This window comes from Patiria miniata, unplaced genomic scaffold (genome assembly GCF_015706575.1).
Source record: "Patiria miniata isolate m_02_andy unplaced genomic scaffold, ASM1570657v1 HiC_scaffold_18, whole genome shotgun sequence".
NCBI lineage: Eukaryota > Metazoa > Echinodermata > Asteroidea > Valvatida > Asterinidae > Patiria > Patiria miniata.
The window spans coordinates 15,070,763-15,096,333 of record NW_024037056.1 but is presented as its reverse complement, the minus strand read 5'-3'; the positions used below and the strand labels follow the sequence as shown (position 1 = coordinate 15,096,333).

Sequence of the window (25,571 nt, the reverse complement as noted above, 5' to 3'; positions counted from 1 at the left end):
ACTGCTTGATTGTATTATGTTCATTTCATAAACATTTCTTGATTTATTAAATTTTGTATTGCGTTAAAATTTTCGTGTAAAAAAACAAAAACGTTTGCCACCTCAATCCAGCAAAATCATCCATTACTTCTTGAATGTGGTCCTTGGAGGGGTGACTGACCACTGCCTCAATCCTGCAAAATCCTCCAGCAATCACTGTAAATTATGTTGAGGCAGTGACATCCTGGAGCAGTATGGAGGATTTGATGTATAATCTAGGCTGAAGTTTGCGCCCGGCCGAGCATATAAACAACACAAGGACCGGCCCAAGACCTTGATGACACAGGGCATCCTTTAAAAAAATCAGCCACACATTGATGCCACATAGCAAAATCCTCCATTTTGCAAAGAGAATTTTGGAGGGTTTGAGAAGTTATAACAGAATGTAATGTAGTAATGGTATTCCATATTTTATTCCATAAACCAAAAATAATGTGCGCATATCATCCAGAATCCTGTGTCAATAACCATAACATTTAAACATTCATTACACGCGATAATGTGATAAAGATAACGTCCGGACTCCGCCTAATCGCACTATTTATTCTATCCGTCATGTTAGCGATTATCTCCTTATTACAATGTAATGATGCGTTACGACTGTAAAAAGCAAACAGTCATTATCGTTTAGGCATTGTAATTCGGACCAAAGGCGTTGATAAAATGTGACCAAAGTTCCATTAATGTATTTTGGGGGCTGTAAAAATGCCACTTTTTTTGTTATTAATTGCTGGTTTATATTTGCAATGCTGACGGAGAAATGTGTGGACACCTCTTAAAGGGAACATCATTTGCTTTTGCTGTAATTTTCAGAAAGGGATGGATTTGTGGGGTTGGTAATACTGCAAATTACACTGACTTCACATCAGTAATGCAATTCCAGTAGGCCTATATTTGTTGCGCCATGGAACCATGTTCAGAGTGTTTTTTAGCGTGTGTTCTTTGCTAGCACTTTTTTTCCCACAATGGTAAAATAACTTTCACCAAATATGTCCAAAATTAATAGTCTACATAATATCATTTTGCACTCGTTTAGATAACTGCTACCGCGTATATTATTTAACAATTTGTTATTTTGGGTCCTGATCACTCTGGCTTGCCCTGTATGTATGTACACAAAGCTCCCTAATGACATCCAGATTGGGCTACCCGTAGTAGGCAATCTGGCCTAAAAAGATACAATCTGACGACCCCAAAAAAATGATCTCAATCAGTCAACTTCTTATTACCAGCCACTGCATTCCTAACTCCAAACTGAGTGAAATGTATGACCTCTCCTCACTCCCCCTCCCCCCCCCTCCCCCCCCCCCCCCCCCCCCCCCCTCACCTCAAACAAAATTACTAGATTCAACTTATCTGCTGTCTACGTAAACTGTCAGAGCGATTACAAACCATCAAGTAGAGCCGGGGTCTGCCAATGGTCAAAAGTTCACAGCCAGGAATGTACAAGGAATTCTCAACCTCCGTCCCAAGGGAGCAATTGGTTTGATAGTGACAAATTCAACCTCTGGCTATTCTCGATTTAAAGTAATTGTTTTTTTTCAGTTTACTTTGTAAGATGTGCACATGTACCAGTGGCAGTGGAATGGTCAACCTCTTTCACAGGGGGCTAATTGTTTCTCAAGGGAAAACTGATGCAAAGGACATACTTGGGTTCAAGGTTTGAAGCTACAAGTAGGGTAATGAGTTTTACTACGAAAACATTTTATTAAGTTCTCAAAAACACAAACGGACAAATGTGGAACACGGGCCATTTTAACAACACGCAAAATGTTTCCTCGACAAGAGGCACATGTGACTTCAAACACACGTCAAACACAGCATGTTACTGTTAAAATCTTTGTTGACAAAAAGGTGACCAAAATGAAAAAGTTTAGTAAAAAACAAAACAAAAATCTCAAAATAGTTTCCATTTGGACAGTAGAATTTACACAAGATTCTTGAAATCAAATCCCCTCCCCTTAACCCCTTGAGCACTTTTACTAGAAAGTATCCTGAATCCGTCAAAATCCACCAATTTTGTCGTGCAAATAAATGTTGGTGTGCTGAGTCCATCAGAATCCACTAGTGAGTCCATCAGAATCCACCAACTAGTGCCGGTACACACCTCGTACACACCAAAAATATAGCCAAGGAGTTATAACTGTTGAGATCCTGAATCCATCAGAGTCCCCTAACTGCTCAATATGGAGGTATCCCGAATCCATCAAAATCCTGCAGTACCGCTAGGCTAACTGTCCTGAATCCATCAATATCCCCCAACTCTTGCAAATATGGTAGTATCCTGAATCCGCCGAAATCCTCCAAAACAGGGGTGTGGATTTTGATGGATTCAGGTACGTTAGTGTTAAAACAAACAAAGTATAAACAGCAAAACGGGATTGACACAACCCTTTCAACTTTGCCAGCAAGGTTAAAAAAAATTGAAGTATTTTCTCAAATGGGAAAATATCCATAGTTTGTTTCTATCAACATTTCCTTGGGACTGTTCCAACTCAAGCACGAACTAAAATAAAACTCAATCATGTCACATTTTGAAAAATTGCCAGCACCTACGCAAACATGTTTTGCTACAAACGTTGCGCAAGCCATCCGTGACTGACGTGAAATGCAGCCGGCTGGGAACGGCAAGCCAACAAAGCCAGACTTTTAACTCACAAACGGGCCAATTTTGTAACGCAAACTGCTTTTGAAGTATCAGCCAGACAAAAAGTTCACGACCGTTTAACTTTCTTTTTTTGTTAACTCTATCCTTCTCAGTTCAGTTTCTTTCTGAAAAAAAAAAGCCAAAGAAAAACTAAATGCACGCAACAAGAACCTCGCCCAGGCTACAATATACTGTTTCTTCAGGGCTTTTTTTTTTTTTTTTTTTTTTTGACGGAACAAATTGTCCTTATTCAGCAGGGGCCCCGACGACAGACTGACAGTGGAAACGTGGCCGTTGGGGTTTACTTTATTGCACCATCAGGTCACAAAGGGAAAGGAACAACAGGGGTGCCGGGCTGAACTTGTAAACAAGTTTGGGGGACAGTGAACTAAAATCAGGACCGGTGCTTTGCATATGGGCGTACATGTAGAGTCTGTAGGCCCAGACAAAAGTTACTGACGTGATGCATGACACGTTAAGGTCTGTTTGCGTTCAATGCCGCCTTTAATTAAAGGGAATATACATGTACAACATTTGCAAACATTGAAAAATAAAACTACCAAGTTTTTACGAAATACCTTACTAGGATGTTGGTAAATGACAGTCTCAAGCATCTTGTAAAATTATGGCACCTGGTGTGAAGTCATTTTCAAGAAAATGGGTTTTTTGTATACATTTCCAACGGTGGTCGGCCGACCAGCGTTGGAAAAAACCTCACTATTTTTCAACTACATGTACTGCTCCAAATTTACCATTTTTTTCAGTCCAAATGTTGTTTGCTATTGGTTACATGTTCATGAACGGGTGCAGGCCAGCTAGACTGGTTCCCTTGCCTTACAATTTCCATCATCTATAAATTGATCCATTTTATCTTTTGTGGAGTCAGGGAACCAGACTACTTGAAAAGTTTTTTTTTTTCTTGGTTTTTCCAACCTTTTCGAACACAAAACTTAAAAAATGTCAGTGTAACAATATTTGATCTATTATACTAATCTCTCAAATAGTTCATTTCTGAAATATACAGCAAAAGCCAATGATGTACATTCCCTTTAAACTTCAAAATTGTTATTTCTGTTTGAACGAGGAAACTTAAACATTGAGAACGTTATATTTTCAGTATTACACGTAACTAGTAAGCACTGGATTCGCAATAAATGTGCAACATACAATGTAGGCCCTAATTACTACAGAACAGAACATTTCAAACGAAAATCAAAATCTGGACTGGTGGTTAGCATGTGGGCGTACAGGTCAGGTATAAATTATGGAGTCTGAAGGCCCAGACATAAAATTTTACTGACGCGATGCATGACACGTTAAGGTCTGTTTGCGTTCAATGCCGATACTTCAAAATTGTTATTTCTGTTGGAACGAGGAACCTTCATAACACAATGAGAGCATTCAGTATTACATTTAAGTACAGGACTCGCAATAAATGCAAACTTGTAGGCTACAGGTCAATTATTAACAGAACATTTCAAACTTAGGATCCTAAGCTTACACATGTTGCTCTATAAATTACTGCCGCATTTCCCATAGAAACAGCATTTACATGATGTAGTGTAGAGTCATACTGGAACCTGGAGTGCTCTGAAACGTGCAAAACTAAAATCAGGCCAACTTTACTCGCTCATTAGCCAGCAAATTTCTCCAAAAACTCCACTGGGCAAAGACAAGGTCCTCAGTATTTCACCAACCAAGTTTGCAGACTCAATTCAATTTGTAAAGGAGACTTTTCTTCAATATTTTGCACATGAGAGGGAAGTCAAGTGATTTCAAAAATGGGGCTAAATACTAGACTGGTACATGTCCAACCATGGTCCAACTGTTCGAAAAGACTGACCTCTTCATTCAGGTCATTAGTCTGGTGGCTGACTATGGAGAAATGTGTAGTAAATAGAGACTAGTTCCCGGTGGTACAGTACTGCGAGTCACAAATTTTCGGACTAGTGTGGACCGTCTACTGTTTGGAAGAAAAAAAATCACAGACATAAGGGATTTTCATTTCATCCGCATCTGAGTCACTGAGTCAGAGAACAGAGATTAGCAGATTGCGACAGGAATGTCGAGTATATTTTTGTAGGAACTGTGAGAGATTTGCAGGTTGCACTTGCACGAAACTTTCTGGGGTAATGTGCATGCAGACCTACAAAATATTGGGCTATTAAACCCTGCTGCTATTTTGTAAGCAGTCACAGACAGTCAAAATTCACTTCCACTTCCCCTGCTATACTTTTAACAAAGGCTAGTCACCAGCAGTCGGATCATATGTCAAGCAAGCACTGCGACTAGTCAAACTGGGTCAACAGACAAAGCAGGCAAGTTGTGATCACAGCTGTTTTATCACTCACCTGGAGTCAAAGCATAGCTATATCAAGTTACTTAAACATTCCCAGCCAGTCAATCCTGCTTTATGTACCCCTAGGCTGGGAATTCTTAACTGTTGAAAACAGTCAATTGTTTGACTTTGACTGAAAAGTGAAAGGACTACGGTACTTCGCATAGGAGGGTAAATGCAGGGAGTGGGAAAACTGCAAAAAAATCTTGATTCCGATATAAATAAGCCTGGTTTGACGTTTTGCATCTTTGCGGGCCCTGTTCCAAAATCAGATTTTGTACAAATTTCTTTTTCAGGCAAATCGACTTAACCTTCAAATGCAAACATTTTTCTTGTTATTCTGTGAATATGGCACAATAATTCACAATTCCAACACATTCAAACTGAAAAAAATTGTCTGTAATATGCTTCAACCATTGTATTGACGCATGTCAATACAATCCTGAACTGTCCTGAACATGTTTACAATGGGCATTAGTTAAATTTATGCCCTCTCTATGTTTTTGCTGTTGCTAATTTTACTGAGTCAACCATTCGTGTCAGCTTTTCAACAATGGTCCAACTTTACTTTCCTTTTAACAGAAAAACTTCAGTCATGAATCGGAAAGAAAACTTAAATCATTAATCTGGCCCAAAATTTGGTCGTTGTTGAGGCGAATTCAAAACGTAAGAACATGTTTACATTCATATCCTGAAAGTAGACTAATGTCTCACAATGTACCAGTGTGCAGTACATTAAACATGTTAAAAGAATAAAAAAGTCCCGACAAAGTCTATAAAGCGAGATCGGTTTCTGTGGTCAGACAAAATACCAGGAAATAAGGCGGCAAGTGTAGTATTGCTAGTATTAAGGGAAAAATCGTTGGCGGCAACACATTTATTTTGATTACTTTGTGACAAAAAACAGCTGTTTTGTCACTCCACACTTCCGGTAGAGGGCATGTATTTTCCTTCAACAATGTAGAGGGTAGCATGTGGTGTACATTACTTTCAATAATTTTGTAACCAAGCTTGGACTTTCTTTCTTCTACATGTATACTGTACGTTCTAGACTTATTCAATTTTCTGAACAAAATCTTCAGCATTGATCAGGAACAAAGAGCAACAATAACTTGAAGTGGAATAAGATTTTACCCAAGAAATGTCATGTTTGAAAACAAATATCATATCTGAATTCACATCTTCACCACGAAAAAAAGTCGATTTAGAAATCATCCAAAAATCTTGGTCGTGCCAATTCGGTGTCAACAAAGCGTCAACAAGCATCAATATGCGTCAACAAACATGATCAGCGTCAACAAATTGTCAACAAAGTGACAACAAGCTCAAAATGCACATTTAAGCTTAAAAAAAGCTAGCATCGTATTCAACAAACTCTCACATGTCAAGAAATTGGGGGAATTCAGGCCTTCAATCCCACATAACAGAATTTTTATGGCGACAAAATGATGAAATTGGAATTGCCATGCACTGATTCAAGACAAAGTAGCACTGAACATGCTGAAGGTAACGAAAAAGCTTAATTTCTCTCTAAAGAATGTTGCATCCTGACGCCAATTTTTTCTTCATCAAAGCCTATAATTTAACAACATATTATCTCACTAAAGGTCAGTCATTGCAAAATGTTGAAAAGACATGAATCTGGGAGTGGACTGAGAAACATTTCCAGGCACAATTGCAGAATACCCCGCCACTCGATCTATGCACCTCGTAGCCGGCTACGGAGTCACGGTCGATTGCCCTCAATAAACCTTCTCAGCGCAACTTGTAATTGTATAACTATGCGTCATGCTCCACTGCACTCCCACTCCGTATCCGCGTAGCCGCCAACAGGGTAGTTGGTTTGGACTTACAATTTTTTCAGCAACTCCCATTCCTTTTGTGTTGCTTCGTTCTCAAGCATATCAAGGGGACTCCCACTCCGTATCCGCGTAGCCGCCAACAGGGTGGTTGGTTTGGACTTGGAATTTTTTCAGCAACTCCCATTCCTTTTGTGTTGCTTCGTTCTCAAATAATGGACCCCCACTCAGTATCCGCGTAGCTGGCGATGGAATTGAATTGTTTCTTTTCCAGTGATTCTAACCGCGTAGCCAGAGATTTTAGGGTTGTATTTCCGAGTGGCGGGGTATTTTGCAATTACTCCCATTTCCAATTTGTTAGGAAAAATACTGATATAGGCCTAGGCCTAGTCCGATACCTAAAAAAATTCGAAGTGGCTATCGTTACGGCAGCCGTTGTTTAGCGCCCTCTATGATACTTTTGTGATACGCACGAGGTATATAAATTATAATTATTTGTTTCCCCACGTTTAACTTTTAGCGAGCAGTGTGACAGCTCAGTCGATAGTCATAGAGGGTAGGATTTTGCACCGCGAGGTTGCGGGTTCGCATCCCACTTCCCAGTTTTGCACTCGAATTTTTTTCCTTTTCTAACCTGAGGCTTTGGAGGATTTTTTTTAAAAGGGAAATAAAGTACGAATTTCATAACGTTCAAATTCACTTTTTTTCCTTCTAATTTTATATTTTCTTCTCATCTTTTTATAAAAGTTGCAGTAGTACCGTAACGATAGAAAATGGGAAATGCGTTACGGCTGCCGTAACGATAGCCACTGCGAAAAATTTGTCTTGACTCTCCATAGACTTTGTGCACAACCATGACAACCGCTGGCATGATTGCAGAATACCCCGCCACTCAATCTAGATACTACAGGATGCAACATTCTTCCGACCAAGGGAAATAGACAACAATATGAAAGTTTTTACCTTAAAAAATCGACATCAAACTTCAGCACACACTCAACGTCCGTCGTCCAGAGCTCGCGAAATGAACTAAACCGAACGCCAACAAACACCACACACAAGCCACACGTGCTAAACAAAGTGTGTGAATGACAAGATTGTAACACATGGTGGCGCTGTTTAACAACTGTTGGCCGCAAAATATTACACATGGTGCAGGTGTCATGAAAATCCGACTCCCATGAAAATCGGACCCCTTTTCCCTATTATTGGTCAATCCCTCGTACTTACGCATGCGCAATACTACCAATGAGTCCACATTTTATGGAGTCGGATATTCACGCTACACCTGTCCGACCAAGTAAATAAATTCCCATAAACACCAGTGATAAATATTAAATTCCCATATTTCAAAATTCTTTCAAAATACTCAGAACTCTCACAGGTATTCAGGCTGCACAGAAAAATGACGATCAACATGTCGTCTTTCAATTTCCTTTCAATTTATTGGTGGGTTGACCGATGACTTTTTGGAGAAATTCTCACCCAAAGAAGACCACCCCTAAAAACGAATGATATTTCCCAAACTGGAAAAGCAGCCATTTCGAAAAGATCGATCCCTCCACAATGATGGCTAAATAGCGCCACCTTTGGACCCGATCCGATTGCATCCAAATGCTCAGAATTGGAAGCCACGTATCCCCCATCATAAAAAAACCCTGATAAAACACCTGATAATAAAAAAAACTCGCTTACAACAAGATAGGGTTTCCCGGACATTTTAAAACTTGTTTCATTTAAATTCATCAAAACGGTTAACTTCAATTTCGTCTCGAGAAGACTGGAACGCGCAAAGCTTTGCAATTCATTGTAGCCTTTGCAAAGGCTACAATGAACTTCGTTGGTCATTCCAAACGATCAATGGTCAATCAATTTCAACATTTGTCCATTCGATGTCGTCAAAATTTCAATGGAATTCGTCTCACTTGATGACCATCTACATAATGTAAGGAGAAATTCGTCTTTGTTCAGTCGATGTCAAGAAATGTTGATCAAATTCATCATCTTTAAAGGGAATATACAACATTTGCAAACATCAACAAATAAAACTACCAAGTTTTTACGAAAAACCTTACTAGGATGTTGGTTAATGACAGTCTAAAGCATCCTGTAAAATTATGGCACCTGGTGTGAAGTCATTTTCAAGAAAATGGTATTTTTGTATAAATTTCCAACAGTGGTCGGCCGACCAACGTTGGAAAAACCCAACTATTTTTCAACTACTGCTCCAAATTTACCATTTTTTTTTCAGTCAAAATTTTGTTTGCTATTGGTTACATGCTCATGAACGGGTGCAGGCTAGCTAGACTGGTTCCCTTACCTTACAATTTTTCCGGCATCTATAAATTGATCCATTTCATCTTTAGTGGAGTCAGGGAACCAGACTACTTGAACATTTTGTTTTTCTTGGCTTTTCCAGCATTTTCGAACACAAAACTTCAAACATGTCAGTGTAACAATATTTGATCTAATATACTAACCCCTCAAATAGTTCATGAAAATTACAACAAAAGCCAATGATGTACATTCCCTTTAAATTAAAGAAGAACTGAATTGACAGTTTTGGGAAGATGTGAAAATATGACTGCTCTGCTTTACAATACCACATTTATATAGGCCTACTTATTTCTTGCATGAAATGAAAAGTATGAATTTTCTTTTGCCTGTGTGTACCTCATTTCTTTCAGTTGTTGACGCATAAAATTGTCAAAGAACTAAATGGATACATAAATAAGTATTGAAAAAGATATTTATATATTTGCATAAAGATTATTACATTAAAAATGCTTATTAAAGTACAGACCTACGTTAAATAAGGAGATACCAAATAGACATACTAAAAATAAAGCAATTATGTTTAAAGTAGAAATGAACAGATGAAAACCTAAAAAATACCGAAGATAGCGTACAATCATGAGACGAATTTGAATGAAATGCATACAACGGTGATTGCAAAATGACGAAAATGATTCATCTATCGTACGTTCGGCAATTGCAGACGACGAAATTGAATTGTCTTTCACCGTAAGGATAAGGTATGAAATTGTTTGAACAAAGTGCGAAAATGAGCGAACACAGACGAAATTGAACATGGGTATGCATGCAAGATCATGAATGTTCAAGACGAAATTGAATAAACCGTTTATGAATTTGAATGAAAACAAGGTTTAAAATGTGCGGGAAAACCTAGAGTACGAAATATTTATGTGTATCCGAAGATAAATATCGAATTCTTTATTTGATGTTGGAAAATTCTTACCAGATTTCATGAATTATTTGAACTGAGATAAGTTGACACAAGATAGGAAAATAATTACTCTCGCAAATGTACGAGACCGAAAAAAAAATCGAGCAATCGCTCTAATGACTACCTCACGTCAGAAGAAACCGGACACGTACGACCATTATCCCGGTGTCTACTCATTAGGCGAACAAAAGAATTTCTAAAAGAAGCCTTTTCTTTTTTTTGGATTCATTTATGAGATATTTTAATTAAGGTCACATCCGCGTGCATGTGCAGTTTGAAGTCTCCATCACGATCGGCCTCAGAATAATTATATCAAAGAAATTGATCATAACAAAGATTTTGGGACTAACGAGAAGCCTCATTAAGGAATGAAGAGATTCAGTCTGGCTTCCTTCGTTAAGGATCTCAACCAGTCATGGCCGGTGGCCTCCGGCGGGCGGGTGGAACAGTTGCACAGGCTTCAAATGCTGTGTCGTGCTCTGACGGAGCCAGCTTTATCTTCGGCAGCCGACAAGAAAATTCTGGAAACTATTTTGAGGAACGCACTGCGGCAACTGCGACCTGAGACTTGGACAACTTATGCTGATGTTTTCTGACTCACTGTAGCCTATACTTCTCAGATCTGACGCGTCAAATCCTGGACTAAAAAGATTTCTCGAAGATGAGCTATCCCTTGTGAAGTTTCCTTGACGAGACAATGCCGTAACCGCGAGCAGATGATTTTTATCCTTCGTTGTTTTCAATTCCATCTGTTTTTGTCACCCATATCAGGACGAAGCCATCCGCGACGACGACACTCGTATCAGATTCTAACTGTCTACGATTCTTCATCATTGTGTTTATTCTCTTCAGTTCGTCATCATTTTGACAAGGCTTTCCAAACATCTTGAAGCAGAACTAAGAGCCAGAGTATTGTCTCGATGGTGGACATTTACTTCTAACTTCTTGTTAGTCACGTTGTCTTCGAGTTTCTTCGGCTGTGGAGCTTGTTTATCTTTCATTGTGGCGGTCGTTTGCTTTTGGGTGGCGATCTGACATGTAACTTCATGCACTGTCCTTTTGGTGAAATACATGTATTCTCAAAGGCTGCCCGATTTTGTTCTGCCACTATAGGCATACTGTATCTTGACGAAAGTCATATTACTGTACATCACCATAGGTACAATTTCTTCGCTAATATTGGACCGGTCTATATTTTCAAAACGGCAAATAAGTGAGTTCCGTGGTCTTATTTCATAAGCTTGAGCTGACGTGAACATGTCATTCAGTGCAGCTACACACTTTTAGACATACCTCATTGGTTGTTGAAAGTCACATTGCAGTGTAGTTTTTGTTTTTGAAATATTGGACCGGTCAATACTTGTTATATTGGACCGGTCAATATAAGCACAATGTCGTTTGTGCTTGCGGTAAAGTCTATTGCCCTCGGGGTGATGATAGTTCTGTCCATAGTTGGTAATATGGGCGTCTGCTGGGTAACCTACAACACACGGAATACAGAGCCTATTACAGGTGAGTGATATAATGGTATATAAAAAAAAAAACTAAAAAGTGACAGGGTAATATTATACACCAAAGTTTCAACAAACATTTTAAAATATTAGGAGGCAATATTTTGATTACTAAATGTATATTGTGCATGCACTACTTGTTTCGAGCTTTATGTGTTGCTCTCTTCTTGCGTTTGGTAACTAACGTCCGAAGTGATTATTCATTGTATTCTTACAGTGGTATATTTCCCATATTGCCCGTGTTGTATGAAATTGTGTTAACTTTGTGCTTATGGTAATATTTCTAACTGTCAGTGCAGTTTGTTTTTCTAATTCCTCTTGTTTTGGGGTGTTGGCCGAAGATGTAACAGCCGTTGCAGTTATGTTGGTATTTTCAATGTTTCGCCAATCGTCACATCATCAAACTAACATTTATTGAAATTTGAATATTGTTGCTGATGACTTTGTGCTACACGAGTATAAAATCAGAAATTTGCGGTTCGAATCCCAAACTGATGAGAAAGGTACACACTGTATGAATAAAACCCAATATTAAAATACTGTTAAAGGGAATGTACATCATTGGCTTTTGTTGCAATTTTCAAAAATGAACTATTTGAGGGGTTTGTATAATAGATCAAATATTGTTACACTGACATTTTTGAAGTTTTGTGTTCGAAAATGCTGGAAAAGCAAAGAAAAAAGAAAATGTTCAAGTAGTCTGGTTCCCTGACTCCACTGAATATAAAATGGATCAATTTACAGATGCCGGAAACTTGTAAGGTAATGGAACCAGTCTAGCCGGCCTGCAACCGTTCATGAACATGTAACCAATAGCAAACAAAATTTGGACTGAAAGAAAAATGGTTAATTTGGAGCAGTAGTTGAAAAATAGTTAGGTTTTTCCAACGGTGGTCGGCCGACCACCGTTGGAAATTTTTGACAAAAATACCATTTCCTTGAAAATGACTTCACACCAGGTGCCATAATTTTACATGATGCTTTAGACTGTCATTAACCAACATCCTAGTAAGATATTTCGTAAAAAATTGGTAGTTTTATTTGTTGATGTTTGCAAATGATGTATATTCCCTTTAAACATTACCAACTACAATTTTTGCTCTTCGCTTCAAGCAATGCTGATGATGAACATGGCAGCTACGGACCTCCTTAGGGGCGTCATCGACATGCCCTTTGCGTTCATCACTTTGGTGTCTGGGGACGCTGACGACTGGCTGTTAGGGGACACCGTATGCCAAATGACAGCTTTTGTGAGCCAGACGCTGTGTTTAGCCTCCACTCTGTCCGTGGCTTGCGTGTCCATCGACAGGTGAGTTAGTCTCCATCTCATCTCCATATGATCTCCATTGGTTAAGTCAGCAAAATATCCTGCCGGATACATCAACGCTAACTTGCGCACTGCGTGTGGAAATAGACTACTGGTAGATATTATTATTATAGATTACTGATATGTCCCTTGAATTCAGCTAGAGTTGCGCTGTTCACAGCAGCCGAGGAGAGTGAGTTCCAGTGTTTAAAAGTTGACACAAAGAATGAATCTTTGAAGGCCCTGCTGGTGTCCCCGCTGGTAGGAATTGTGGCGTAAAGCAAGCAGTCATCTGCAAAAAGCCTGGTCTGGGAGGTGATGTTGTTTGGCAGGTCGTTGATGTATAATAAAAACAAAAGTGGACCAATGACAATGTGGTCTTTACTCAAGTTCTAATTTCAGAAGCCCGATGAAGAAACATAAGGCCAGTTCAAATGTTCAGTTTTAGAGTTGACGGTAGGGAGTAGACGGAAAGAGTTTTTGAGCTTGAATTGAAGGAAGCCCTCAAGCTGGTCGTTGATATATCTATACAGGAGTCAAGCCTGATCCTGGTTGGTAGGGTGCGAAAGCTTGAGGCTGACTATGCTCCGTCAGCCCCTGACCGGTGGCACACCTCGACTGATTGGTTGATGTGGGTGGCTCAACGTCCTATAGCTCGGAGACTGATGATGATGAGTTATAGAGGTCGCACACAGAATGCATCTCAAACGTTCATCAACATTTCAAGTTCCCTAACTTTTCGTTTTAAAGGTACTGTACCATTGTGTACGCCTTCGACTACCAAACGATGATGACGCAGCGACGGGCGGGAGTAATGCTGGTCTTGACTTGGCTCGCGGCAGGTAAGGAGATCTTACAGTCGTCTGAACAGCTTGTGACTTGACTTGCACTTGACTTGTGTTGACTTGTGATGACTTGTGAACGACGTGTGAACGACTTCTGATATACTTGTGATGAGCTGTGATGAGTTATGTTTGGCGTTTGATGGAGTTGTGATGAACCTGATGAGTTGAATGTTGAGATTCGATTTACAAGTGATTGACTTGTGATGAACGTGATGAATTGTAAACGACTTCTGGTATACTTGTGATGAGTTGTGATGAGTTGTGATTGGCGTTTGATTGACTTGTGATGAACGTGATGAGATAAATGTTGAGTTTTGAAAGACTTGTGATTGACTTGTGATTGACATGTGATGAGTGACTATTGACTTGTGATGACTAGTGATGAGATTAGTTATGGTGACTTACGTTGGCATAAACACTTCCGATGACTTGTTGTGACTTGTAACAACTCATGATTGACTTGTGATTAAATTTGATGGCTTGTGATGACTTGCGATATGACTTGTGATGACTCGTGATGAGATTAGTAACGATGAACTTATGATGACATAAAAACTTCCGTTGACTCGTGATGACCTGTAACGACTCGTGATTGAATTGTGATCAACTTTGGTGACTTGTGATGACTTGCAACGACTCGTGGTGATTGTGAATGACTTGAGATTTGCGTGTACTGACTTGTGATCACTTATGATGACTTGTTATGACGTCATGGTCAATGTTCTTGACTACTTCCTCTTTCAGCCATCATCTCTCTCTTGCCGGTATTTGGCGTGGGACTGTACCGCTTCCTCCCAGCCACACACCACTGCACCTCAGACTGGACCCAATCCCCTGCCTACTCCCTCTCCGTCCTCACGGCTGGATTCTTACTCCCTCTCGTCATCACTTCCGTCTGCAACTTCCGCATCTTCCGAGCAGCCAGGTCCCAGTCCAGGCGCGTTGACGAGCTGTCCTCGCGCGGAGTCGACGGGACGGGAGGCGGTGATTCGTCCAGGCAGCGCGTACCACGTCAAGTGTGGCGCCCGCCGCGTCACCGCGCCCACGCGGCCAAGATCATTCTGGTAGTCTTCGGCACCTTCTTCTGCTGCTGGACGGTCTACGTTGCCGCACACATCTCGAACGTCATCCGCTACGAGCACGAGGCTGTGGTCAGCTGGTCCGAGAAAAGAGCGCCCTCTAAAGATCCCTACGACCAAAACTGCTGGTGGATCACCTTGGCGACCTTTGTGGCTTTCGCAAATGCTGTAATCAGTCCGTACGTCTACACGTTGTTGAATCGCAGGATGCGCAAGACGTTGCGTAAACTCCTCATCCGGCTGTGCTGCCCAGCAGGCAGGGTTGACTACCGCAGATCCACTATCGTGTTTGCTACAAATGTCAACAGCAGCTGGCGCTCTACCCGGCAGAGGGCTTTGTTTGGCACACGCCTGCAGAGCGAGGAGTTCCACACCAGCGAGATGGCACAGAGAGGATCTCTCTCCAGATCCATTAGGGGATACACGGGGTCTTTCGTCAGCGTACCCTCCCACTCCACCAACCCTACAGATTCCAACTACAACGCCATGTGTTCCGCTACCTCATCCTCAACACCTCCTGCCAGAAGAAGAGGCCCCGCACCTCGACTAACCTACAATCTGGAGAACAGAACACAGGAACTACCTCCCGTGAAACAAGGAGCTACCTTACCACCTCTTTGGTGCCGCGCAGAGATGACCTTCCGAGGAACTGCTGATGATTTAAGAGACAACCAACATAACCGCACAGGGAGGTACTCATCACAGTCGACCTCGGAGGCCGAGGATGATGGCACCTCAACCTCACACCAGCCGTGGGTCATCCAGGAGGGAGATGATGGGTGTACACCAGAGTGTATTTGGCCCAGAGGTACCGGACGTCTTCTCACCCCTCTGGGCTCTTCCTCTTCCAAACAGACCCAAGCGCCAGCATTTAGACTACCCGATTACCACCTCCTGGGTGCTAATCTGACCCCAACCCATAAGAAATCCCTCCGAGCTAACCCGAGGGAAAAAGCAAACTTTGAGACAGCGAGTGTTCTGCAAGTCCGTCCGAGTCCTACCAAGCAGAGGACGGGGAAAGTGTCACGGAAAGATAAAGCGAAGGACAACAAAACCCAAGCCAGAGAAGAGTCGATCTGCATGAAGACACTTACCCACATTGAGAAAAGGGGCGAGCATAAGGTCCGGTTTAAAGTTCCCGCCAAAAGGAGAAACCACGCCTTTCCAGATGAGCATGCGCGGAAGACCGAGAAGGGTCACCGACGTGCAGGCAGGCGGCGACGCTCTACCTCCAGCGACTCGTCCGGGGCGGGGTCTGCCTCATCTCAGGATATGATGACGTCATCAGTGGACCACGCTGCGCCCGCTACGCCCTCTACGACCGTGGTGCAGGAAGAGACTGAGCAGAAGCCGGCAGTGACTCTTCCAAGGATCGCGTGGTGCAGACCGCTGTCTGGGTCCCTGACGAAAGGTGACGATCAGCGAAGCGGAACGAAAAAGAAGAAAACAGCACCGACTCCACCCAGGGTGCCAAGACCTTCAAACTCGTGAACTTTTCCCCGGCCCCTTTTTTATTATCTCGATAAAATATATCAATAAAATAAAAACGTGTTCCCGTATACCTTTTAATTTAAAATAAACAGATACAGTCGAACCCTGATAAGAACAACTCTGTTAATGCAAGATCCTGCTTATAACCAGCAAATCTTTAGGTCCCTAGTCTTTGTTGTTCTTCGTTTTCCTTTGTTTCCCATTATGCATTACTGTTTATATACAAGTACCTTGTATAAACAGTTCGGTAATTCGTAAAGTCCCAAGGACCTTGTTATAAAGGTGTTTGACTGTATACACCGAATTTATGTAAAAAAATTCTGTTCAATGTTTGTCTTTACTTACGATTTAGCAAGATTTAGCAAATCGGGTGGCATAAATTTAAAAAAAAAATCTTTGATTGAGTATTTGACATCGACACGAAGAAAGCTGCCCGTTTATCAATGGACCTTCAAGTTATACACTCTGCAATGTCAAGTCACAAAATGATTGTATCTCTGTACAATGTGCTTTGCTGTTTGGTAGGCCTACTTCATTTATTGTTGATATAAAAGTGATATTTGTAGACAGTTATCATGTTGCGGCCATCTTGATTTTTCCCCATTCAAATCAACGTAACCAAACCGAGGCTGGAAGGAAAAATAGTCTGGTTCTCTTTTGCACACACAAAAAAAACATTCAGTACAGTTATTGGATACAGGAAACATGCCTGAAATACAAACATGTAATGGCATCATGATCAAGGTCGTGCTTCTAACTTTTGAGACGCTTGGCGGCATAGTTTTTAAATAAAGTAAAAATCGAAGCTCATTACCACCAAAATTCCAATTCATGGCCAGGCTTGCTTTGGCTATTTTCCAATAAGCTGGTTTCAAAGAAAGAGGCGAAATTCAGTTCTACTGACGTCACGCATATCACGATATACTTTGCCAACATTACACGGATTTCCATGCTATATACGGAAGATTCACTGCTAGTTAAACCCCATTTTCGAAGTCCGAAGCAATGGGGTCATGGAACCAGACTATCCTTCTCGATAGACCTTTCTATCGCCGGTAGACCTTTCTATCCTTACATCTGCACGCTCATGATGGTGCATCTATAATGGCGCACGCACCGTGTCTTATTGGCATAAAAGACACCGGAGGGGCCTTGCACTCTCTTGGCAAACGAGACGACAAAACTGACTCTCAGGGTTGCAACTTTAAACCAGCTGTTCCCATGCGATGATACCACTATTGGGGTTGCCAAACTATGGAAGGCCCAACACTGCAAAAGTGAAACACATTATTAACAATTGCAAAAGTGCTATTTGATTGTTTAAAATACAAAATCATCAACAACCTTAACAAAACACTTACAACTTGCCTTTTTCTAATTGGGAAAATGTTGCCAACCACGGCTTCAATTTGTATGCACTAGCGGCAGCCCATAAGGAGCTCAATATTAAACAACAGAAGGCACCACTCATTGATCTTCATAATTATACGCAGACATGGAGATCAATGGTCCTACTACACCAAAATACGTGCTTATGGGTGCAACAGTGCAACAAAAATTCCCAAAGACACTAGTGTCCCATTTTCTACACTAGTATTGGGTCTACGGACTTCAAACTTGTTGGACGTTGTAGCCTGACTATAGCTCTCCGTACATATAAAAAACAATCAGGTATTTTTTATAACGGAGTATTTGGTCTACGGACTTCAAACTTGTGGGACGTTGGAGAAAATGGGACATAAGCAAGAATATTTTGCCTCAGTTTGTTTCTGTGTGTAAATTGCCATAGAGTAGGCTGTCAGCGGGCTTCACTCCGTGGTTTGTTTACATGCTATATCTCGTCTTGACGGTATCTTGTTATAAAAAATACCTGATTGTTTTTTATATGTACGGAGAGCTATAGTCAGGCTACAACGTCCAACAAGTTTGAAGTCCGTAGACCCAATACTTGTTATAAAAAATCCCATTTTCTCCACTAGTATTGGGTCTACGGACTTCAAACTTGTGGGACGTTGTAGCCTGACTAACTAGCTCTCCATACATGTCAAAAAAATCAGGAATTTTGTATAACAAGATACCGTCAAGGCGAGATATAGCATGTAAACAAACCACGGAGTGAAGCCCGCTGACAGTCTACTCTATGGCAATTTACACACAGAAACAAACTGAGGCAAAATATTCTTGCTTATGTCCCATTTTCTCCACTAGTATTGGGTCTACGGACTTCAAACTTGTGGGACGTTGTAGCCTGACTAACTAGCTCTCCATACATGTCAAAAAAAATCAGGAATTTTGTATAACAAGATACCGTCAAGGCGAGATATAGCATGTAAACAAACCACGGAGTGAAGCCCGCTGACAGCATACTCTATGGCAATTTACGCACAGAGACAAACTCGGGCAAAATATTCTTGCTTAGGCCACAAAAAAAAGTCTCCGGTTTCTGGTATGGAGCTTGTCCCAAAAGTGGTGCGGCGACGCGGCTTTTTTTTTTTTTTTACCTGTTTTTTTTTTTTTTTTGCTTCAAATGTCGGCTGATGACTGCAAATGGTGCCCGACTAAACTTTGTGCAAATATATGGGAGTCCAGAGACGCCACATAAAGCTTATTCTCGATCATAACCCCATCTAAAAACACGTTAAACTTGTGCAGCAGCAGAATTCCAGTCAAACCAGTGAGTTTGGCGGTTTTGAGACATCATCTTGTATTGAAAAAAAAACTTTTTCATTTTGTCGACGCGCATAGCTGCGGCGACGCGCGCGCATACCAGAAACCGGAGACTTTTTTTTTTGGTCTTATGTCCCATTTTCTCCACTAGTATTGGGTCTACGGACTTCAAACTTGTTGGACGTTGTAGCCTGACTAACTAGCTCTCTATACATGTCAAAAAAATCAGGAATATTTCATAACAAGATACTGTCAAGACGAGATATAGCATAAAAACAAACCACGGAGTGAAGCCCGCTGACAGCCTACTCTATGGCAGTTTACGCACAGACACAAACTCGGGCAAAATATTCTTGTATATGTCCCATTTTCTCCACGAGTATTTGGTCTACGGACTTCAAACTTGTGGGACGTTGTAGCCTGACTAACTAGCTCTCCATACATGTCAAAAAAATCAGGAATTTTGTATAACAAGATACCGTAAAGGCGAGATATAGCATGTAAATAAACCACGGAGTGAAGCCCGCTGACAGCCTACTCTATGGCAATTTACGCACAGAGACAAACTCGGGCAAAATATTCTTGCTTATGTCCCATTTTCTCCACTAGTATTTGGTCTACGGACTTCAAACTTGAGGGACGTTGTAGCCTGACTAACTAGCTCTCCATACATGTCAAAAAAATCAGGAATTTTTTATGACAAGATACCGTCAAGGCGAGATATAGCATGTAAACAAACCACGGAGTGAAGCCCGCTGACAGCCTATTCTATGGCAATTTACGCACAGAGACAAACTCGGGCAAAACATTCTTGCTTATGTACCATTTTCTCGACGAGTATTTGGTCTACGGACTTCAAACTTGTTGGACGTTGTAGCCTGACTAACTAACGCTCCATACATGTCAAAAAAAACCAGGAATTTGTTATAACAAGATACCGTCAAGGCGAGATATAGCATGTAAACAAACCACGGAGTGAAGCCCGCTGACAGCCTACTCTATGGCAATTTACACACAGAAACAAACTGAGGCAAAAGATTCTTGCTTATGTCCCATTTTCTCCACTAGTATTGGGTCTACGGACTTCAAACTTGTGGGACGTTGTAGCCTGACTAACTAGCTCTCTATACATGTCAAAAAAATCAGGAATTTTTTATCACAAGATACCGTCAAGGCGAGATATATCATGTAAACAAACCACGGAGTGAAGCCTGCTGACAGCCTACTCTATGGCAATTTACACACAGAAACAAACTTGGGCAAAATATTCTTGCTTATGTCCCATTTTCCCCACGAGTATTTGGTCTACGGACTTCAAACTTGTGGGACGTTGTAGCCTGACTAACTAGCTCTCCATACATGTCAAAAAAACAGGAATTTGTTATAACAAGATTCCGTCAAGGCGAGATATAGCATGTAAACAAACCACGGAGTGAAGCCCGCTGACAGCCTACTCTATGGCAATTTACACACAGAAACAAACTTGGGCAAAATATTCTTGCTTATGTCCCATTTTCCCCACGAGTATTTGGTCTACGGACTTCAAACTTGTTGGACGTTGTAGCCTGACTAACTAGCTCTCCATACATGTCAAACAAATCAGGAATATTTCATAACAAGATACCGTCAAGACGAGATATAGCATAAAAACAAACCACGGAGTGAAACCCGCTGACAGCCTACTCTATGGCAGTTTACGCACAGACACAGACTCGGGCAAAATATTCTTGTGTCTGTCCCATTTTCTCGACGAGTATTTGGTCTACGGACTTCAAACTTGTGGGACGTTGTAGCCTGACTAACTAGCTCTCCATACATGTCAAAAAAAACAGGAATTTGTTATAACAAGATACCGTCAAGGCGAGATATAGCATGTGAACAAACCTCGGAGTGAAGCCCGCTGACAGCCTACTCTATGGCAATTTACACACAGAAACAAACTGAGGCAAAATATTCTTGCTTATGTCCCATTTTCTCCAGGAGTATTGGGTCTACGGACTTCAAACTTGTTGGACGTTGTAGCCTGACTAACTAGCTCTCCATACATGTCAAAAAAATCAGGAGTTTTTCATAACAAGATACTGTCAAGACGAGATATAGCATAAAACAAACCACGGAGTGAAGCCCGCTGACGGCCTACTCTATGGCAATTTACACACAGAAACAAACTCGGGCAAAATATTCTTGCTTATGTACCATTTTCTCCACGAGTATTTGGTCTACGGACTTCAAACTTGTGGGACGTTGTAGCCTGACTAACTAGCTCTCCATACATGTCAAAAAAATCAGGAATTTTGTATAACAAGATACCGTCAAGGCGAGATATAGCATGTAAACAAACCACGGAGTGAAGCCCGCTGACAGCGTACTCTATGGCAATTTACGCACAGAGACAAACTCGGGAAAAATGTTCTTGCTTATGTCCCATTTTCTCCACTAGTATTTGGTCTACGGACTTCAAACTTGTGGGACGTTGTGGCCTGACTAACTAGCTCTCCATACATGTCAAAAAAATCAGGAATTTTTTATAACAAGATACCGTCAAGACGAGATATATCATAAAACAAATCACGGAGGGAAGCCCGCTGACAGCCTACTCTATGGCAATTTACACACAGAAACAAACTCGGGCAAAACATTCTTGCTTATGTACCATTTTCAAACTTGTTGGACGTTGTAGCTTGACTAACTAGCTCTCTATACATGTCAAAAAAATCAGTAATATTTCATAACAAGATACTGTCAAGACGAGATATATCATAAAACAAACCACGGAGTGAAACCCGCTGACAGCCTACTCTATGGCAGTTTACGCACAGAGACAGACTCGGGCAAAATATTTTTGTATCTGTCCCATTTTCTCGACGAGTATTGGGTCTACGGACTTCAAACTTGTAGGACGTTGTAGCCTGACTAACTAGCTCTCCATACATGTCCAAAAAACAGGAATTTGTTATAACAAGATACCGTCAAGGCGAGATATAGCATGTAAACAAACCATGGAGTGAAGCCCGCTGACAGCCTACTCTATGGCAATTTACAAACAGAAACAAACTGAGGCAAAATATTGTTGCTTATGTCCCATTTTCTCCACTAGTATTGGGTCTACGGACTTCAAACTTGTTGGACGTTGTAGCCTGACTAACTAGCTCTCCATACATGTCAAAAAAATCAGGAGTTTTTCATAACAAGATACCGTCAAGACGAGATATAGCATGTAAACAAACCACGGAGTGAAGCCCGCTGACAGCCTACTCTATGGCAATTTACACACAGAAACAAACTTGGGCAAAATATTCTTGCTTATGTCCCATTTTCCCCACGAGTATTTGGTCTACGGACTTCAAACTTGTGGGACGTTGTAGCCTGACTAACTAGCTCTCCATACATGTCAAAAAAACAGGAATTTGTTATAACAAGATACCGTCAAGGCGAGATATAGCATGTAAACAAACCACGGAGTGAAGCCCGCTGACAGCCTACTCTATGGCAATTTACACACAGAAACAAACTTGGGCAAAATATTCTTGCTTATGTCCCATTTTCCCCACGAGTATTTGGTCTACGGACTTCAAACTTGTTGGACGTTGTAGCCTGACTAACTAGCTCTCCATACATGTCAAACAAATCAGGAATATTTCATAACAAGATACCGTCAAGACGAGATATAGCATAAAAACAAACCACGGAGTGAAACCCGCTGACAGCCTACTCTATGGCAGTTTACGCACAGACACAGACTCGGGCAAAATATTCTTGTATCTGTCCCATTTTCTCGACGAGTATTTGGTCTACGGACTTCAAACTTGTGGGACGTTGTAGCCTGACTAACTAGCTCTCCATACATGTCAAAAAAAACAGGAATTTGTTATAACAAGATACCGTCAAGGCGAGATATAGCATGTGAACAAACCACGGAGTGAAGCCCGCTGACAGCCTACTCTATGGCAATTTACACACAGAAACAAACTGAGGCAAAATCTTCTTGCTTATGTCCCATTTTCTCCACTAGTATTGGGTCTACGGACTTCAAACTTGCTGGACGTTGTAGCCTGACTAACTAGCTATCCATACATGTCAAAAAAATCAGGAGTTTTTCATAACAAGATACCGTCAAGACGAGATATAGCATGTAAACAAACCACGGAGTGAAGCCCGCTGACAGCCTACTCTATGGCAATTTACGCACAGAGACAAACTCGGGCAAAACATTCTTGCTTATGTACCATTTTCTCCACGAGTATTGGGTCTACGGACTTCAAACTTGTTGGACGTTGTAGCCTGACTAACTAGCTCTCCATATATGTCAAAAAAATCAAGAATATTTCATAACAAGATACTGTCAAGACGAGATATAGCATAAAAACAAACCACGGAGTGAAACCCGCTGACAGTCTACTCTTTGGAAGTTTACGCACAGACACAGACTCTGGCAAAATATTCTTATATCTGTCCCATTTTCTCGACGAGTATTTGGTCTACGGACTTCAAACTTGTGGGACGTTGTAGCCTGACTAACTAGCTCTCCATACATGTCAAAAAAAACCCAGGAATTTGTTATAACAAGATACCGTCAAGGCGAGATATATCAGAAAAACAAACCACGGAGTGAAGCCCGCTGACAGCCTACTCTATGGCAATTTACGCACAGAGACAAACTCGGGAAAAAAATTCTTGCTTATGTCCCATTTTCTCCACTAGTATTTGGTCTACGGACTTCAAACTAGTGGGACGTTGTAGCCTGGCTAACTAGCTCTCCATACATGTCAAAAAAACCCAGGAAATTGTTATAACAAGATACCGTCAAGGCGAGATATAGCATGTAAACAAACCACGGAGGGAAGCCCGCTGACAGCCTACTCTATGGCAATTTACACACAGAAACAAACTGAGGCAAAATATTCTTGCTTATGTCCCATTTTCTCCACTAGTATTGGGTCTACGGACTTCAAACTTGATGGACGTTGTAGCCTGACTAACTAGCTCTCCATACATGTCAAAAAAATCAGGAGTTTTTCCTAACAAGATACTGTCAAGACGAGATATAGCATAAAACAAACCACGGAGTGAAGCCCGCTGACGGCCTACTCTATGGCAATTTACACACAGAAACAAACTCGGGCAAAATATTCTTGCTTATGTACCATTTTCTCCACGAGTATTTGGTCTACGGACTTCAAACTTGTGGGACGTTGTAGCCTGACTAACTAGCTCTCCATACATGTCAAAAAAATCAGGAATTTTGTATAACAAGATACCGTCAAGGCGAGATATAGCATGTAAACAAACCACGGAGTGAAGCCCGCTGACAGCCTACTCTATGGCAATTTACAAACAGAAACAAACTGAGGCAAAATATTGTTGCTTATGTCCCATTTTCTCCACTAGTATTGGGTCTACGGACTTCAAACTTGTTGGACGTTGTAGCCTGACTAACTAGCTCTCCATACATGTCAAAGAAATCAGGAGTTTTTCATATCAAGATACCGTCAAGACGAGATATAGCATGTAAACTAACCACGGAGTGAAGCCCGCTGACAGCCTACTCTATGGCAATTTACGCACAGAGACAAACTCGGGCAAAACATTCTTGCTTATGTACCATTTTCTCCACTAGTATTGGGTCTACGGACTTCAAACTTGTTGGACGTTGTAGCCTGACTAACTAGCTCTTTATACATGTCAAAAAAAATCAGGAATATTTCATAACAAGATACAGTCAAGACGAGATATAGCATAAAAACAAACCACGGAGTGAAACCCGCTGACAGTCTACTCTATGGCAGTTTACGCACAGACACAGACTCTTGCAAAATATTCTTGTATCTGTCCCATTTTCTCGACGAGTATTTGGTCTACGGACTTCAAACTTGTTGGACGTTGTAGCCTGACTAACTAGCTCTCCATACATGTCAAAAAAACCCAGGAATTTGTTATAACAAGATACCGTCAAGGCGAGATATAGCACGTAAACAAACCACGGAGTGAACCCCTCTGACAGCCTACTCTATGGCAATTTACACACAGAAACAAACTGAGGCAAAAGATTCTTGCTTATGTCCCATTTTCTCCACTAGTATTGGGTCTACGGACTTCAAACTTGTGGGACGTTGTAGCCTGACTAACTAGCTCTCCATACATGTCAAAAAAAATCAGCAATTTTTCATAACAAGATACCGTCAAGACGAGATATAGCATGTAAACAAACCACGGAGTGAAGCCTGCTGACAGCCTACTCTATGGCAATTTACACACAGAAACAAACTTGGGCAAAATATTCTTGCTTATGTCCCATTTTCCCCACGAGTATTTGGTCTACGGACTTCAAACTTGTTGGACGTTGTAGCCTGACTAACTAGCTCTCCATACATGTCAAACAAATCAGGAATATTTCATAACAAGATACTGTCAAGACGAGATATAGCATAAAAACAAACCACGGAGTGAAGCCCGCTGACAGCCTACTCTATGGCAATTTACGCACAGAGACAAACTCGGGCAAAATATTCTTGCTTATGTCCCATTTTCTCCACGAGTATTTGGTCTACGGACTTCAAACTTGTGGGACGTTGTAGCCTGACTAACTAGCTCTCCATACATGT

General features: G+C 41.1%; 2 protein-coding genes across 2 annotated transcripts in view; one reads left to right on the top strand and one right to left on the bottom strand.

Annotated features, from left to right (window-relative positions):
* LOC119724836 (extracellular sulfatase Sulf-1-like) overlaps window positions 1-7,911 on the bottom strand; it is an 80,776-nt gene extending 72,865 nt beyond the window's left edge. The window contains exon 1 of the mRNA XM_038196090.1: window positions 7,787-7,911. The gene's annotated coding sequence lies outside the window, so the exon portion shown is untranslated. The remainder of the gene's footprint in view (window positions 1-7,786) is intronic.
* Window positions 7,912-13,654: 5,743 nt separating this feature from the next.
* LOC119725173 lies at window positions 13,655-16,302 on the top strand. The gene is made up of 2 exons (XM_038196534.1): window positions 13,655-13,729; window positions 14,477-16,302. The coding sequence occupies exons 1-2, from the start codon at window positions 13,675-13,677 to the stop codon at window positions 16,300-16,302; spliced, it is 1,881 nt and encodes a 626-aa protein (XP_038052462.1). The 5' UTR covers window positions 13,655-13,674.
* The last annotated feature ends 9,269 nt before the right edge of the window (window positions 16,303-25,571 follow it).